This window comes from Camelus bactrianus, chromosome 6, assembly GCF_048773025.1.
Source record: "Camelus bactrianus isolate YW-2024 breed Bactrian camel chromosome 6, ASM4877302v1, whole genome shotgun sequence".
NCBI classification, from domain to species: Eukaryota; Metazoa; Chordata; class Mammalia; order Artiodactyla; family Camelidae; genus Camelus; species Camelus bactrianus.
The window spans coordinates 51,729,948-51,749,276 of record NC_133544.1 but is presented as its reverse complement, the minus strand read 5'-3'; the positions used below and the strand labels follow the sequence as shown (position 1 = coordinate 51,749,276).

Sequence of the window (19,329 nt, the reverse complement as noted above, 5' to 3'; positions counted from 1 at the left end):
AATATGTCTCCACCCACCAACCCTATCCCTCATTTGTGTTCCAAATGATCCACCTATTCCTCCATTTATTCAATAAGGATTAAGTACCATTTACTGCCAAACACAGTGGGCATGGAAACAAACCAGGCCGATGCAGTCTCTGCCCTTATAGGACCTATATATTAAAGGAGATACAGATGGTGAATACATACAAATTCATCAATTCCCTAAACAGTGAAAAGGAGAGAACTATGTGCTCCAAATTCCATCAGTCTGGCCTCCTCAAAGCGGAAGAGTTTAGGCGGAGCTCTGCAGAAGCAGGAGGCATTCTGAGTCAGATGATTCTTTGAAAATAGCTCATTTGGGAAGTTACTAGCCTGAAGTCCTGGAGGGGAGGGCCTAACTGTGAACACTGAGAGCCACTGCCATCTCACTAGCCACCTGCAATCCTGGCACCGAGACCAAAAGGCAATCTCAATGAGAGCAGAGGCCTGCCTTCAGCTTTGCAGGCTTAGAAAAATTATCCAGCATTTTCCTCACTTGCTTCCAATTTCAGTCTTTCGGTCTGTCTTTGGGTTCAGGAAATGAAACAAGGGACATAAAGATGGTGAAAAAGTGGGCTACCAAGAAGAGAACAGTAATAGGGAGGTTTGGGGTGAGAGCAAAAGGACTGTAGATGTGTAAATCATTTTAACTTACTTGTATTTTCTTCTGTTTTCTATCATCAGATCACAGGTTTGCTGGGTCGTAGAGTCTGGACTGGTGTTGCTGGCTGGAACCACTGAAGCGCCTAGTCCCACAGACTCTTGAGTAGTGAAGCCAGTGTGGCCAGAGACCCCTGTTCTCCCCAAGTTACAGCTGTGGTGCTGTCCTGTGGGCTAGGTCCTTCCACCAGCTGATTTTACCCCAGGGACCAAGTTCATTGCCGTGTATCATGTAGCTTTGGGCTCACTGCCTGCCTTGGATTTGCCCCTGACCTTTACCCCCGCAAACAATGGCATCCCAGAAAATCCAGCTGCTGTTTTGAGCTCTCAAGACATCTGACACTGATCTTCAGGAGGTGACGGTGAGCACGGTGGGTGGAACAGGCAGGTGTTGGAGGGATTGGAGAGAGACAAACTCCATGTGGATGTCTTATACAGGCATGTCTTTGTAAGAAAAGAGATGATCCAGGTAGAAAGAGTGTCTCATTTCTTAACCATTGGGGAGGGTATGTGTGGATAAGTTAGACTTTCAGCGATACAGATCAGAGAACTTTGTCTCAAACTTGTCTGAGTTAACACATATATATTATGAAGTGAAAACTTATATGAGGAATCCAGGAGAGCTTTTAGAAATAATATATAATATAGTTACTAAATTATTTTTAAGGATTTAAAACTGTAGAAACTTGATTATTCAGTATAAAAATATTCATTTAAACAAATTTATTATCATTTATTATCTAATTATAATTTACTTAACAAAATATCTATTTATAGCAATGAGAAGGCAATTAGTTTTTTACAAAATGCATAAGGTGCAACAGCATGCAATGTAGTAGAGGAGCTGAAAAAAAAATACACAAGTAGCTATAATAAGAGCGATGCAAATGATGAGAGATTTTAGAGAACTGGTTTGAGTTTGAGGTAACTGGGGAAGATACCTTAGAGGAGATAGCATTTAAACTTGGATTAGTAGTGTAGACACATTTCAGTCTGCCCGCTGGTAATGGGTGGCATTCCAGATAGGAATTCCTGCTAAAATTGTGGAGCTGCAATAATGCAAGACCGAGTAATTCAGTTTGGCAAGAACACAGGGTACCACATGAGAGGAGTATGGCCTAACATGATAGGGTCTTGGAGGGGCCTGGCTGAGGCTCAGGAGCATGGGCCTCACTGGGGAAGTCTGGGATCCTGTCGAGCAAGAGAGCTGAATGATAGAGCAGCACATTACAGAGGTACATTTGGTAACAGGCTGGGGTAACTCACCAGGAGGAGAGAGATGAAGAGTAAAAGGTAAAAGCAGGGTGATAAGATTTCCGTCTGTGGTGGTGATTTAGGACAGGGCAGACTTAATGGACATATAGCCCAAAGGGAAGACCAGCACAGAGAGGAAAATTAAAGGTAAAGATGAGACGGAGTCTCAGATTATTGAGGGGAATGTCAAGACCATAAATGGAAGCGTTAGCCATCTCACCCTGCCGACCCTGAGATCTCACACAGGGAAAACAGAAGAGATGCAGAGTGGTGTGAGGGGGTACAGATGAAGGCGCTGACATCTGAGGGCGAGGATTTCCTAGCATTGCTCCATGTCTCTTGAGTCACCCGCCAAACACAGGAGAAGCGTGAGTAAGAAGTTTTAACTCTGATTTGGCTTTCATGTAAGCGTGAGAAGGTCAGTCAGCTGTGGCTCAGCCTGAAGAACATAGACATTTTAATCCATATAAAATTCTTTAGCTTCCTACCTTTTTAAGGATAAGGACCTCTTGTTAAAATTTAACCCCTACCTGGCAGATCTGCTATATGATACCAGTCTCAATGATTTGGCAGGTCTCAGCTTACGAAGAATTGTCAAGAGACACTGCAGACGTCCACCCGTCCCCATTTTCACAGGGATTTTGTGAGGATAAATAAAACAAGAGAGTATATATAAAAATATTTTTCCCATAAAAAGTTGCTATGTGGATATTGCAGTTCTATAAAAAAGTACTATTGGAAATTATAACATATCAGAAAAATCAGTAATTATTTTGTCTCATTCTTTTCAACTGATACTCAACTTTCTTACAAAAAGAACTGGAAGGAGTTTGTTTATGGTTTATCATTTTAAAGAGCTTTCTATACATGTTGATGAGGGGAGTGGTCGAGAAGAAAATACTTTCAACCAAGCACAGTGCACTGGTAATAATGGTGTCTGCCAAACAGACACTCTGGGCACTGTTGATGGACCCACAGCCACAGTACTGGACAGTCAGGCCGTCTGGGGCTTGTCCAAGGCCTCCTGAGATACCGTAAGTCCAGGAAAACTTACCTATTGAGGTGGTTCATTTAAAGGATATATTCCTACCCAAGGCTTTTTGAGGAAGAGGTTTTCTGGGCCCTGTAAGTATCCACCCATCTAGTACCCACTGGCTGATACTGTGTGCTCCCAGCTCTGTCATTTGAAAGAGAGAGAAATGTGAGAATTGGAAAGCAATCATTTTTCTAAATAATGAGTATTACTACCAACTCCCATCGCACCCTCATATCACGTAACAAGTCAGCATCTTTAGCGAAAAGAATAAAAAAATGTTTGCCTTAGGGGCATCATTTGCTATCCTTGGACATATTTAAGTGCTTTTTTTTTTTCAGAGTTATGGACTAATAGACTTTTTTCTGGTTCTCAGTACTCTTGAATTACAGTCACTAGTTTATAATGACATTAATAAGACTTCCTAAAACCCTGAGTAGGTGTGTCTGAGTGGTTTATAAATATCACGGCAGGGAGGGGGGGTGAGGTGCATTTCCTAGCTTCCCTCCTCAGTCCAGCACTAGGCTACCCAGGTCCCTGTAGTAAGTCTCTATGTTCATTTTCTCATAACAATTTTATGAGGCAGTTAACATTACCTCTATTGTACAAACAAAGCTAAAAGTATAAACATTTTTTTCTAAGAAAACAGCTAATAAAATGTACGTACAAATAGAAATTTCCTTATTTCTCAGTAATAGAACTCGGTTCTTGAGCCCCATTTCTGTTGATGACAGAAAGCCTAATCGTGCCACATTAAAATAAATTCAGTTACTTCTTATTTTTCTTAGTGCTTCCTGGGTAACTGATCACCTTAGGACTCTCCTCCTCTCACTTCTTCACTTATACATAGGGGTAATCTAAGTTCTAGGAAGTACGCACAGTGCCCTGGCATTGAGCTGCTAAATCTGTCCAGCCTGGTTTACAGTGGGACATATAATCTCCAGTGCTTTTTGGCTGTCTACATCTGTGGCTGGAAGGTACAAATTCCTCTTTGATTTCTGTGTGTTGGGGCTATTCAGGTTATTCAGTATCATGGTTGCTCCAACCCAAAGGTTTCACAAGAGCCACAGGCCCACTCTCAGACAAAAGAAGTTCTAGCTTCTCTCTCACACTATCCTGTAATGCTTCCCATCCACCCAGATACCCCTCTCTGACACTGCTCCCCTACAACATCCGCACCATGTTTGACTGTGGCTTCTCTAAGAGAAGCTTCCCTGGGCCATGCCCTAGGCAGAAAGTTATCAATTCCCTTTATACCCAGTCTCCCCCAATCTGTCCAGTTTATAGTACCACATCCCCCACCCCACCCAGTGCTCACACCCAGTGAGAAGGTAAGCAAATGAGCACTTAAGAACACTTACCTATATAAATCTATTTCACTTCTACATATTTTTTCTCTCTCTTGCTGGTAGAATTCTATCTTATTTTAGGAATTATTATACTTTCTATATCTATCCTCTGAAAAGACGTAGAAACAATGACCAATTCTATAGCAGTGCAATCCTTAGCACCCAGACTGCAGTCTTGATATAGCATCTTACATTAAGAGAAACCAGGACTTCCTGGAGAAATGGCTAATTCCAGAGCTGGTACAGGAAAGATACATAATGAAGCTGGAAAGTCTTGTAATACCAGATGGCAGGTTAAGTATCAAAAGATACTGGGATCATGTCAGAAGGACTCAGGAGTCAGTTTAGGATGCTCCCACTGGACGATGATTGATAGGATAATTTGAGCTTAAACAAAGATATGAATGGCAGTTTATTGGAACCCATCATACCATAAGTTTAATCATGTAAATTTATATTAATAGTGAAAATATAATCGTCTTTTGAGGATTATAGGGAAAAATCCATTAAAATAATTTTTTTTTAAAATTGAAAAAAATTTAAAAATTGATAAGTACTTATTTATTCTGTCTTTCCTATATATGAAATGTATAATTTCATAACCAACTAGTAAATGAGGGACAGTGTCTCCTCATAAAATTTTCCAGGTAATTCATGAAAAAAAACAGCACCACTGCAGAACTCCCAGGAATTAATGTATCTAAGGTTTGAGCATCAATGGCTACTAATAGTTAAAAAAAAAAAAGGTGAAAAAAACAGACATTATGTGCTCTTGTTGAAAACCATATTGTTACCTAAATAGTCTTGTCAAAGGGCTGATATTAAGTCTGTTCAAGACTCTGAATCTAAGTACCAATTTTCAGGAAACACAGAGGACAAAGGAAAATATCAAACTGCACCATGAGTATGAAATCAGCAAAATTCACACTGTTGGTAATCTCGACAGGTCAAAACCCCCAAATTCTTTAATATGAAAATTATAAGAAAAAAGGAAGGGATGGGAGGGAAGCATATCTATAGATTAAAAGATATTTGAAAATACAGAGTTAAAAATACATAAAATGTGCGTACAAGATGGTACATTCCCTAATGGAATACCATGCAGCTGTAAAAAGGACTAAGGACGATCTATACAAACTAATGATATGAAGTGATTTTTTCAAGATCTACTTTTACATGAAATAAGCAAAGTACAAAAGAGTATCCATGGTATGCTGCCTTTCATGTAAGAAAGAAGGGGGAAAGGAAGATATTCATGTAGCTCTCATAATTTTAGAGTAATAGAATATAAATATAAATAAAAGCAGTATGAATGAGGAGGACTAAAATAGAATACAGACAAGTGAACGTCACTGTATTCCAAATGAATAACAATTACTACCCCAAGTGACTTTGGATACAGTATATTGATTATATTATATTTAGCCTTATATTATTATACTTAGCCTTAAGGGCTAAATTCCAGAAAGAACTGTACACACATACTGTACTTTAAACAGTAGATTCTTTTTCACGGAGATATGGATTAGGAATTCTGAAACTATTTTTCATGTACTCTGGGACTGAACAAATAAGCAGGTGTACGTACACACACACACACACACACACACACACACACGTACTTTGTTTTTCATCGCTGGAAAAAGGGGTTACAAATAAGGGGAGGGGGAGAGTGGAATGAATTCTTGGTGTATAATTGAAATTATAAATGTTAATATGAACTCGTGAAATATATAGAAATTAATCTAGTTGTGTACATGTATTTATACATAAAAATTTTCCTAGCTCTGTCTACTGAAAAGGCCTAAAGGCAGTGCCATCCCAGTGTCACTGAGCACATCTAGCACCAAATACTGATTTTTAAATACTGTTCTTCAATTAAATTAGCCTAGGCTCCTTGGGAAATGGCTGGTGCAAAACAGGGCTGGGACAGAGAAATTACAAGATGAGCCCATACCAAAAAGTAAGAGACTGCTCAAAAAGTGATGTGGATATTTCAGAAGTATACAGGAGATACCTCGAAAGGCCTCCTATTGACCAAGTCTCGGACAATTTGAATAATAAAATCACTACGATTGTAATGGGTTCAAACCACAAAATAAAATTAGAATCTATGAGTCCATACTGATATAAGCAAATGACGGTTAAATTTTTTAAAATGAGGTAGAAGGAAAGCTCTTCCTTACACAGAAATCCAAATAATAAATGTAGAAGTACTGATGAAAAGGGAAAAGCACCTTTAGTGGGAAAACCAAATGACATGTATATTTAATATCAGCATTATAGCAATGGTAATTTCCTGATTTTGATAATAGTATGGTAGTTATGTAAGGTGTTAACATTTGTGGGATATTGGTAAACGGTATTTAGGAATTTTTCTATTTTTGTAACAATTTTCCAAATGATTTCAAAATGGAAACTTTTTTTTTAACTGAAAACATTAAAATAAAAAGAAAACGTGAATTGTGTAACATTAAAATACAATGTCCCTGGATGCACACTTGGGCAATATAACCATAAAAATGGAAGAAAATGATTTCTACAAATACCAAGATAGAGGCTACTTTTGGATTGAGGAAGGGGCTGTGACTGGGATGGGAAGCAGGGAAAGGCTCCTGGGGTGGCAGGCAAGGTTCTATTTCTTGATGCCAGGGACCAGGGGGCTGACGGTTACAAGAGTGTTTCCCTTACTATAATTCACCAAGCTGTATGTTTGCTCTGTGTAACATTCTGTATCCACAGTTTATTTTATAAAAACAAATAAGTAAAAAAAAAAAAAAAAAAAAACAAACCAGGATCAGAAAAATATGCTTTGGCTTTCAAGATTTTCTCTCTGATATGAATATCAAAAACCTATTTTGGAATTCAAAAAGCAACAATTTGACTCTTCACTCTTAGACTAAACAGCCTCTTTTAGTGATAGAAATATCATTGACTCAGTAGAGGGGGAAGATGCTCTCCAGGGAAATAGGTAGTAAAGAGGAAATTTCTGTTAATAGCTCAGAATTTCTCCCACTGCAAACTGCTTAACACACTACAATATGCTCTTCAGTGAGGGACATGCTCTTATCACCTCTCCCACCACCATTTAACTTCTCTTTATAGTTGTTCTTCATCCTATTCTTGACGAGCTTAATTAAGCAAACGTGTTATGGAAGTGGAAGAGCAAGATGATACCAAAACTGTCCAGAGGATGTGGGTACAACAGGACACCTCAGCCTCCCCCGAGACTTGCTGAAACGAAAAACTGCACTTCTGCTCACTGATTAAGCACCCACTGCTGCCAGACAGTGGAAATGAAGAGATTAAACTTCTGTCTCGAGGTACATACAACTGCATAGAGTGGTTCAATTTAATCTATCAATCAGTCGAGCGTATGGCAGCAAATTAACTGACGTAATTTGAGGAGGTTCTCAGACTATCAACACTGCTGCCACCCCTCCCTGTTGCTTGGTTCCCACTCTCCACTCCCCAGCCCTGAAGAAGCCTTGAAGAACAGCAGAGCTGCAAGCAGAGTAGCTACGACAACCATCAGCCTAGTGGCCACTGGAAGAGGTAAAACAGGTTTGGAACTTTCAAAGGGCCCCCATGCAGAGAATTAGCACTGTTTACCTATCTATAATTGTGCCCCCCAAAACATATATTTAAGTCTTATCTCTCAGTACCCGTAAATGTGACCTTATTTGGAAACAGGATCTTTGCAGACGTAATTAGGTTAAAATTAAGTCATACTGAATTTGGGTGGGCCTTCAATCCAATGCTAGTGTCCTCATGAGGGAAATTTGGACAGAGAGACAGGTAAAAGACACACACAGAGGTAGGAAGTCCACTTGACAACAGAGACAGAGATTGGAGTGATACAGCTAAGCTGAGAAACACTCAGAAGTGCGTCAACCACCAGATGCTATGAAGAGGCAATGGATGGTCATTTCCTAGGTACTTCAGAGGGATCAAGGCCCTGCCACCATTTTGATTTTGGACTTCCAGCCTCCAGAACTGTGAGAGAATACAATTTTGTTTTAAGCTACCCAATTTTGGTAATTGTTACAGCAGATACAGGGAACTAACCCAGGTGGTGATGCCAGTATAGCAAATCAAAACTGAATAAAAACTACGGAAAGGAAGATTTGAAGAAAAAGATGTCCACGTGGGGCTTTGTGAACTCAACATATTCCTGGGAATCTAGGAAGGCAGATGCATGTGTAAGGCTGCACACTTGCCCAGAAAAGATCTGAAAAGGCCCACATTTCTTTAACTCTGGGTGATGCTGAGTTCCTGGAAAAGCAAGAAGTGGAGCCTAAGGCAGAACTGTAAATTCAGCATTGAAGGCCTGCTCCAACACATACACAGAACCTCTCCACAAAGGTGAGAGATTTACTGGTCCAGTCATTTAAACAAATCTCTGTTTCATCATTACCTGACCAGTAAGCTAACTGAGCAGAGTTAGAGTTCATTCAGTGGTCACACCTGACAGGGAATACAGACTTTTCAGAGTCATCAAGGCAAATAACTAAACAAACAGCAGCAACAACAAAACCCTATGGTGTGGCTACTAGGGGACGGATTTTCAGAACTGCCACATTATATTATTTAATACATCCAGTCTTCAACAAAAAAATGTATGAGCAAAGAAAAAGGAAAGCAGTCACAGGAAAGGAACTTAAAAACCAGGAAGAGAAAAGCTACTCAAAACGTACAAGAGATACTCAAAAAATTAACTGACTTTTATCAGAAACTATGAATCCCAGAAGGCAGTGGGATGATTTAGGCAAAATGTTAAAAGAAAAAGACTACTAATAAAAAATTCTTTATCTAGTAAAACTATCCTTCAAAAATGAAGAAGAAGTTAAGGCATTCCCAACTAAGCAACAATCGAGAGAACTGTCAATAGCAGGCATGTCCTACAAAAAATACTAAAGAGAGTCCTTCAGGATGACATTTAAAGACACCAGCCAGTAACAAAACCGTACAAAGACATAAAGAGCACTGGTAAAGTAACTACATAGGTAAACATAAAAGACAGTATAAACGCATTTTTTGTTTGTAATTTTTAAATTCTCCTATCAGATTTAAAAGATAACTGCATAATAAAGCAATAGTTATAAACCACAATGATGAGTTTATATTGTGCAAAGATGTCAATAACAGCACAAAGAAGGAGGTAGCACACTTTCCGTTAGACTGACCCCATCCCTAAAAAAAGCATGTAATTATGTTGGAGCAAAATTGTTGTATACTACTGAAGTTAGCAGGTATTTATCCTAGTATACAGTCTTTAAATTAAAATATTAATTGTAATCCCCATGGCAGTCACTTAGAAAACAACTTTACAAAGGTAAAATAATTGACAAGACAATTAATACGGTACTCTATAAAATATTTATTTAATACAAAAGAAAAAAGTAATGGAGGAATAGAGGAACAAAAAAAGATATAGAATAGAAAATAGAATAGAAATCAAATAGAAAATGGTAGATGTAAATCCTACCTTGTCAGTAATTACATTAATCATAAATGTATTTAACATCCATTCAAAAGGTATAGATTGGAGAATAAAGTAAATAGTCCAAACATATACTGCCTACAAGAGACATTTTAGATTTGAAGGTATAAATGGTTGAGAGCTAAAGGATGTAAAAAGATAGACCAAGCAAAAAGCAACCATAAGACAGCTGAAATTTTTATACTAACATTATGCAAAATAGACTTCAAAACAAAAAAAAAGTTACTAGAGATAAAAAGGGACATTTTATAATGATAAATGAATCTGCACATCAGGAGATATAAACACATATACACTTAACAAGAGAGCTCTAAAATACATTTTAAAATACTGGCATAACTGAAGGTAGGAATAGATAATTCAATAATAAAAAATAAAGACTTCAATAGTCCTTTTCAACAATGTCTAAAACATTTAAGAAAAAGAGTAAACTGAAAATAAAATAGTTTAAGAATACTATAAACAAACTAGTTCTAACAGACTTTCACAGTACACACTACCCAACAACAGCACAGCAGACAGTCTTCTCAAGCACCTGTGGAATATTTTCCAGGACAGACCTTATGCTAGGCTCTAGGACAGACCATGAAGCAAAGTCCAATAAATGTAAAAGGGTTGAAACCATACAAAGTAGGCTTTATAACCAAAATGAAGTAAAATCAAAAATTAAAAACAGAAGGAATTTAAGGAAGTTTGCAAATATGTGGAAATTAAGCAACACACTCCTAAATAACCAATATATTAAAGAAAAAAAATCACAGGGGATATTAGAAAATACTTTGAGACAAATACAATGAAAACACAACATGCCCCATTATTGAATGTCACTAAAGCAGTGCTAAGAGGAAAATTTATAGCTGTAAACACTTATATTAAGAAAGATTCCAAGTCAATAATTCAACTTTCTACTCTAAAAAATTAGAGCACAGCAAATGCAAAACAAGGATAAAGATAGAAATAAGAAATAAATTAGAGAATAGAAATACAACAGGAGAAAAGTAAATGAATCCAAAAAGTTAGTTCTTTGAAAAGTTCAACTAAATCGGCAGACCTTTAGTTAGACTTACCCCATCCCCAAAAGATGAGATACTCAAGTTACTAAAATTATAAATGAAAGAAGAGGACATGACTAACAACCTTATGGAAATGAAAAATAATATAGGAGTACGATGAATAACTGTATCAACAAATTAAATAACAGAGGTAATCACTGAAGTATTTAGGGGTAGCAGGGCATCACTCTTAAATAATTCATGAAAAAAGTTATCTTTACTGAACTTGCAAACTTCTGCACATATGAAATTCTTTCAAAAAAAAAGAGAAAAGAAAAAAAATGATAACCGCGTCATGCTATTATTCACAGCAAGGCTTATTATTGTGAGAAAGAAGCAATCTCAGAATTCAGACGATGATTTACTTCTAATTGGTGGCAAAAATTCACTGCAGTATAGATCTGAACATGTGTGTACATCACACAAATGTCTGAATTTGTGATTTCAGATGCAGAGCAATTTTAGAATCAACTGAAAGGCTAACTTAGGTATGGCTGTTGGAGTGGAGGCTGAAACGAAGTGGAGATCATTAGGAGTTGGGAAGTCAAGGAACTGAAGTGTACAGGCAGTGGAAGAGTCATACATGAGGACCTGGAGATGGTGGAAAGTGATGGCAGGACCTAGGCTGGAGAGAAAGAATGGAAATTAGGTTCCAGGTTTTCCTTTTAAGGAAATGGCTGAAGACGCAGGTATGAGAAGAGTGCAGGAGCAGAGGATTTTAAGACAGGAATGCATCTCAAAGAGGTTGTAGAAATAGTGAAGATGTGACAGTACAGGAGAATGGAGGAAGAACTCTAACCTTAACCTTAGCTAGCTCTTAAGAGATCACGTTGGCTGGCCTGATTCTGCCATGGGTTCAAAATTGTATGGAAAACATCACAGCCAGAAATCAAAGGAAATTATATGAAGCTTAGTCTGCAATTGCTACCTGTCAGGAAATCAAATAAGAAAACATATTTCATACATATTAAAAACTTATTTCTATAATTCTCTCCTGATCAAGTTACCTGGGGAAATACTAGGAAATAATAGTTAAGTAACTGAGCTGACATCTATGTATTCTTCACTAGGGCATTTGGACCCTGAGATTTGTAATGCCACCAGTGGCATGTTGCATAGCAAGTTAACGATGCATACTCTATTGCACTGTAGCAATGATACAGGCGCGCTCTACCTCAAGACAAACGGTGTGTACACACATACACAAAGATAGATATAGATACTTCTAGACACAGATAATTTACAGTTCCATTCAGTTACAGGTAAGGCTATTTTTCAGTCTACAAAGAAAAGTACCATATATTCTATTCAAATAGTTACCTTCTCTATGGAGAGCAAAGCTAAAACACCACAACTGAGGTGAACTGAGACAATCTCTGACAATTTGGGGACATTGGATAAGCCATTTACCTACCTGATTTTAGTTTTCTTTGTGAAATGACTTTATTTAAAATTCCTTCAAATGTTGTTAATTCTAATTCATTTATGATTTTATTTACATGTATCTATTTAGACACATTTAGTATATGAAGTGAATTACCTATTGCTTTATTCCTTTAATGTTACAGTACCCTATATATTATATGTATAATGTATTTTATACATTACATACTCAAGAACATCAAAATGATTTTATAAAAATCATAGTGGAAACTTCTTCCTGTTTCCAGTCTTCCTGGTTACTCAGCTTGTTTGTCTCTCTCTATCCATGCACCAACCCCCACACATTTAGTTTTAAAGTGTTAGCATATTAATAGAAGCAGGGCATTTTCTAGGGGGTTTCAGTCCCACTACAAAGTGATTATTATTAGGTCTTCATTGTTTTTTAGAGGAATGCTTTATTTAGATAATTTTCTAATACCCCAAATCACAATGATAGATATTTATATTTATCACTTATTTCTTATACTATTAATTCTTATGGAAAGCTGTTTACCTAATGCCTTTGCCCACGGAAAATTGTGCTATACTGAAATCATTCTAGGATGGGCAAGTATGTTTACTGCACACACTTTTATTAAGGAGGGGAAGGAAACGGTTTGGAATTCAAATTTTCCTATGCATTAAACAGTGCACAAGAACCTAGCAACTCTGGAGGAAATCCAGCTTATTTTTGCTTTAATGTACCCAGAAGATTTCAAATCAATACTTAGCATTAACGTTTTAATTGAAAATTAACATCACCATAATTGGAAGTGAGGATCAGCATCCAGATGTTTAGGAGAGGGCTATTTGGTTGGGAAGGTCATTACACTAGAGAGCACAAACACTGAAAGAGGAAAACACAAATCACTTGTTTCCTTGAGCAAGGACATACAGTAAACACCTGAATTGGTGGTCAACTATAATTTGCTTCTAGAGCCAGTGACTCTGGCAACACTACAGTTTGGATTTATAGCAGAGCACACAAGTAGCAATGACTTTGAAAGTAAAGGATAAAAGAACCCAGGAAAAAGTTCCTAAGATCTACTCATGGCAAGGACTTTCCCACTCAGCCTAAATGCAGGAGGCACTCTTGCTGCTATTCCCAGCATTCCCCTCAGCTGTTCTTCCTAAATAATCACCTGTCTGGGACACCAATGATTTTGAGTTTGGGTTATCAACAATCCTTTATTTTCGTCCTGGGAATTTCAAACCAATATACTCCCAGTCTGAACAATGCAGACAGATTTCCTTTCTATTTTGGCAAAAAAGAAAATTAAAAATATATTTGCTTCTTGTGTCTTAGAAAGTTCAATCACCTCTCCAAATCTCTCAGAATAAACACAAGAAATATCTCTTCCTGGTAGGATTCTGCCCCCCTCCCTCCACCACTCTAAGGCACTTCCAGTTTCTCCATCTTCAGGGAAGTCGTGCCCAGTTCAGATTTAGCTCCTCAGTGGAGTAGAGGGAATTTAGAAGCGGAATTTCTGTAGGTAATGTCAGTCGCACAAATAAGTTCCTCTTCTCCTTTTCTCTTTTCATTGAAAGTGAAAAACTCTGCTCACCAGAAGTGCTCATTGTTCCCTGTTTCCCTATGTGTCCCCAGAGCCAAGAGAGGACCCTGTCAGTGAGGCTCCCTCGACTCTGTCCTGCAGACCACAGTCCCTGACCTTAACCCCGTTGTCTGTGCAATGTGCAGAATTAGAGTTCAGAGCAGCAGCCTCAGCATCACTCTCTATGCCCCGCGGGGCCAAAGGCCCCTTTCTTGGCGGAGGGGAAGGGCTCTTGTGGAAGCAGAGTTTGAAAAGCCCCAGCACTGTCATGGTCAGTATCACCAACACGACTACCGCTATGCTAACAAGTAGTAAGACCACGGTGGAGGAGGAATCCAAAGCCTGGGGACTGTCAGAGGAAGATGTGGAATTAGGCTTCGGAATCACCCTTCCTGAAGTGGTGATGTCGGCCTTTGACTCAGTTTGAGGGGACATTTGAAGGGTAGATATCGTGCTCTGCTCTCCCCACCCAGGAATCTCGGGAATAGATGTTGCTGAACGGCCTTGTCCGGGGGCACGGGGTGTCTGTCTTGACTTCTCCTGGACACTGGGTGACCACGTTCTCTTCGGCACGGGGCTGGCTGCAGTGGCTGCTGGGTGCCAGGTGGGCACCTTGGTCCCTCCAGGGGCCGGCTGTCCTTCCCCACTGGTTACACAAGAGCGTCCGTCTTTCCCCAGCACAAAGCCCACAGCACATTCACAAGCAAAGCCTCCCAAGTCATCTAGGCAGTCAGGGAGCTCCGCGCATCTGCCAGCACGGAGGTATCTCCCGGGACAGGGACAGAGCACAGCCCCGGAGGGTATCCTGTCCCAGCGCGCGCCGACCTCGTCCGCGGTGCAGGTGGCTGTGATGGAGAGCTGCCCCGGGCAGAGCGCACTCACCTTGGTCCCGGGGGGACTGAAGTCCAGCGCCGCGCTGTAGAGTTGGAAGGGCGCGCGGTAGCTCAAGTTAGAAGCGGCCCCGGGGTGCGGAGCGGGGCACAAGCCCTCAAACTGGTACTTGCACAGGTAGCCGTCGGCGCGCCGCTGGCATCGCATCTCCTTCCAGCCTGCGGGCTCGATTCCCCCGGTGGCCTGCAGTCCCGCGCAACTGCGAGCGGTGCAGGAGCGTTGGGGCTCCTCCACCCACTGCAGCGTGTCGCTTTCTGACTCGCCGACGTCGGGGGACAGCCAAGAGAAACCCCGCAACGGCTCGTTCTCCAGGGTGCAGTGGGATCGCCTGCGCTCCAGCGCCACCCAGAATAGAAGGTCTTTGGAGCCCTCTTCGGGCCGCGGGCCTGCCCGCAGGAGAGCGAGCACCGCGCGGAGCTCGGCGCCCCCGCGCACGGTGCTGAGCGCCCCGCCGCGCAGGTTGCAGGCCTCTTCGGCCTCCTGCCGCTTGAAGGTGGCGTGGTGCAGGCTGTAGCAGGCCCCCGAGGCCGAGCAGCCCGCGCGGTCGGCGGTGGGGTGTTCGCCATGGCCCGGCCGGGGCCAGAACGCCTGCCAGAGGAGGCACAGGGCGAATGCCGGCCTCATTTTGGAGGCCCTGCGCCCACAACTGCTCTCAGCTTGTTTCTGTCCCGCCCGAGGGCGTGAAGCTGTCCCTAGAGCGCGGGCACCGCCCCCCACAGCTGGCTTTCCTCCCTCTCCCCCACTCTACTCCCGCCCACCCCCTCAACTGCCAAGAATCCCCGCCAGGGTCCTGGCGGCAAAAGGCTTCCCTTAGGCCGCGACAGGAAATGTGTCCAGGGTTCTGCCAGGCCCGGTGCAGCCCTGATTTATTCTGGGATCGGGAACATAGCTGGCGCCAGGGCACAGGGATGCAGTCGACCAGCAGGTCAGACACCCTGCTTCGAGCGGGAGAAAACGGAAATTGCCACTGGGAAGGAGGGTGTCGTTTTCCCCGCTCAGAGACGTTCAGAACCTCGGATCCCAAAACACTTCGGTGAACTCCAGCAGGAAGGGCTGGAGACGTGGACTTGCTGACCGCCCACACCCGCGCATTGCGCTCGGTACGGAGCGGTGGGGTTGGCCCCACAACGCTTTGTAGACGGCGCCAGCCTTTGTCAGACGGTGGGGAAAAAAATCTTTTGAGAAGTATAAGCATTTCCCTTCGCCACCAGAGGCAGCACAGTGTGAGCGCCCGTCCCTTCCTGGCTCTGCTCCTCTGTGCTGTCAAGGAGAGTTCAGGCGTGCTAATTGCTAGTCAAAGAATTTAGGGTTCTCTTTTGGGTATCTTAAGTGGGAAATCCTGATTCTTCCGTCAGTGCTCGCCTTACAAGTTTATTTTTTGCTTCTATTTATTTCTCTCTGAAATGACCTTACTGGTTCACTCAGGAAAGGAAATGTATTTCTAGGTTTAAATGAAAAAATAACGGCCTTAGATCTTAACGGTTATGTTGTTAGGTTTCCTTACATTGTATTGGTTCCTCTCATTATATTGGCTCATAACTAATGCTTCAAGCTTATAGGTTATATATAAATGAGATCATGGCCTTACTAGTGTTTGAGAACAACTACCCTACGTGTGATTTTATCCTTGAACTATTTTAATATCATTTTCTCTTATGATTAAATGCCAGTATTTGTAGCAGTAAGTTGTAAAAGTCCCCTCTAAGGCACACCAGAGTTCAAGATCCTTAAGAAAGTAAAATATTCATTACATGGTAATACATACTGTATACCGCTAAAAAAAATACCCTGCAGCTTAAAAAATAGGTGAGTCAATTTCTTTAGAGTTCCAATGGGTGTTTTGTTTTAATGTAAACACTTCAACTCAGTTGGAAGTAGGGAGGAATTAAAGGGGAGTAAAGGAAGGAAAGTTAAACACCGCACTATGAAGGGATTTTCTTGTGAGCAACTTAGACAACATGCATCATTTTAAAAAATATGTTATCTATCTTGGTGCACAGCGACCAAGTAAGCTGCAGTTAGAAATACATAAAGAATTTCAGCTAAGCCCTCTTAATATTGCATGATGCTTTAAGACATCTATAACCAGAATGAAAGCTGTCATTCCATGGGTAATGCACGCCAGGCTTTTAAACTCACTGGTTCTGGACTGGATTGCTGAGGTTAGTGAGAAGAGGCGCAAGGAAGGTTTCAGGACCACATCTGTGTGCTCCCACCTTGTTTTCACTGATACTTTCACTCTTCTTTTCCTCTTGGAAATTCCATGTATCTTAATAAATGATAGTAAACAACAGGAACCATCATCACACTTGCCTTGCTTTCGCTGACTGGGGAGTTCTGTAGTGGGATTGCTCTCCTACCCTTGCTGTGTTCCAATTTAAAGGACATTCATTAATCCTTCATTTCAGATGCCCGAGAATCACCCTAAACATGACTTTGCATTTAAATTAATGTCTTACACAAGAGGAATGTGAAAATCTAGAAATCTAATTGAATGGATTTTAAAAATACTTAATTCCTTGGGCCAGCTCTGTATACCTCTGCAATCCAACAACTGTGTGTTTATAAATGTGTCTATGCAGAACTGTATATTTTAATAAAATAAAACTTTCTACAAATCTAAGTAGTCAGTGGAAATCTCTTAGATATTTTAAAAATCTTAGGTATTTCAGAAGAGGTGAGGTTTCCAGAGTAAGAAAGAGTGAATGACTGAAAAACTGATAGTAAATATGTGATCTCACCTCCTGGCATTCTGCTCAGGGAGGTGGGATATTAGAAGAGAAAACAGTGGCCGTAATGACTGCATATCACAGTCCTGGCCATGCCTGCAGTGATGTGAGAGAAGAGTTAGAAAAAAAAAATTAGCTCCAAGTAAGACACATATCGTTTTGTAATAAATTACTTTGTATTGATCAATATACCACTAACATATTTTAAAATGTATTAGTATACCTGAGAAAACTAGAAATGAAGGAATGCTTTTACTTTTTATTAGTTTCTAATTTATTATTTTTTATTAACAGCTCACCTGATTGAACATTTATCCTGGTGGGTGTGGGTTTAGTGCTCATGGCTGCCATTGAAGATTAGTATTAGTTAAGTGCAGATTTAAAACCAAAATCTGGAGATCATGTATGTAGTTGGTCTGGGGTCAAATAAGCAAGGATGAATCCAACCACTCTGAATCCAAAGCCTATGTTTTTTTGTTTTTTGTTTTCCTTTTAAATGGCAATAAAATTCACTTAACATAAAATTAACCATTTTAAAGTGTACAATTTTTTTTTTTCTGTAACTTGCCTGATCACAAGAATCACCCTAGAGGTTCCTTAACATCCAGCTTCCCTGACCTCACCCCAGAGCCACAGTGGATCCCCACTCCCCCACCTCCCGCCCCGCGGGAGAGCCCTAGTTTTTTTTTTATCAAGTGCTAAGCAAGCCTGGGAAACATGGCTCTAGGGATATTCAGTCCAAATTGATGGTTAGCACATTCTCAGTGTCAGGCAACCGTCACCTCCATTAGTTCCAGAACATTTCTATCACTTCAAAAGGAAATCTTATTCTCAGAATGTTCTATGTGTTTAAAAATGTATTATGATCATAACAGGATACTATTTTACCTCCACTGGATTCCAAATATTTAAAATTTTGACAATACCAAGTGTGGATCCACAGCCTTTTATATGTTACAGATGAGAGCAACAACTTTGGAAAAACTTGCCATTTTTTCCTAAAATTGAACATTTACATACTCTCTACCCCAGTACTTCCATGCCCAGGTATATATTCGAGAAATGCTTGCACGTGTACAAGAGAAGATACATAAAAAGATGCTGATAGCAGCACTTTCATATTAAAAAACAGAATGAACCCAAATGTCTAGCAACAGACGGTAAATAAATAACCTGTGGTACATTCACTCAGTAAATATTATATAGCAATCAAAATGAATGAAAAATCACCACAAATAACAATATGAATTAATCTTATCAACACAATGTTAAGTAACAAAGATTCCAAAAGATTATACATATTCTGGCATTCCTTTTATGAAATTTTTAAAAATTATTAAATATATATTTGTATTTTTAAGGAAAAAAATAGTTAAAAAATGAGATAAAAAGAACAATGAACGTAAGATTCTGGGTGATGGATCCTTTGCGTGGGAGGGAGGGGAAGATGGACTGGTAGGGGACATGGTATTTGATGTGGGCTGTTAGAGTTCTAGCTTTTGTGTTAGATTGTGGCTTTGTAGGTATTCTATTATTAAAAAAATAAATAATTAACAAAATAAATAAAAGTGGGTTTATCTGGACAAATGATGAGAGAATGATGTGAACCAAAAATTATAACTAATCTCTAAGCAGCTGAGTTCCAAAATGTACAATGTAAATAAAATCAAGATGCTAGTTATATTTTCAAGAAATATTGTTGATATATTTACTTTGGCTCCCACATTCTTTTGCAGGTAACATATTTCTGAATTTAAGCCAATTATTAATCTGAAAAAGCATAATAAATAAAATATGTCCCTGTTTCTAGACTTTCCAGACAATGTGAGTATTATTGTTAAGAATCACATATGGTATTTA

The 19,329-nt window shown here is 39.9% G+C and overlaps 1 protein-coding gene across 7 annotated transcripts in view; it reads right to left on the bottom strand.

Annotated features, from left to right (window-relative positions):
• LOC105078474 (C-type lectin domain family 14 member A) overlaps positions 1-15,471 on the bottom strand; it is a 36,972-nt gene extending 21,501 nt beyond the window's left edge. For 4 of the 7 annotated variants that reach the window (XM_074365605.1, XM_074365603.1, XM_074365604.1 and 1 more), the window contains exon 1: positions 14,732-15,470. In XM_074365605.1, the coding sequence (XP_074221706.1) occupies positions 14,732-15,364 (633 nt within the window). In that variant the 5' untranslated portion in view covers positions 15,365-15,470. Of the gene's footprint in view, positions 1-14,731 lie in introns of all 7 variants that reach the window. The other 3 variants (XM_074365602.1, XM_074365607.1, XM_074365608.1) reach the window with 3 other exon arrangements.
• Between the last annotated feature and the right edge of the window lie 3,858 nt (positions 15,472-19,329).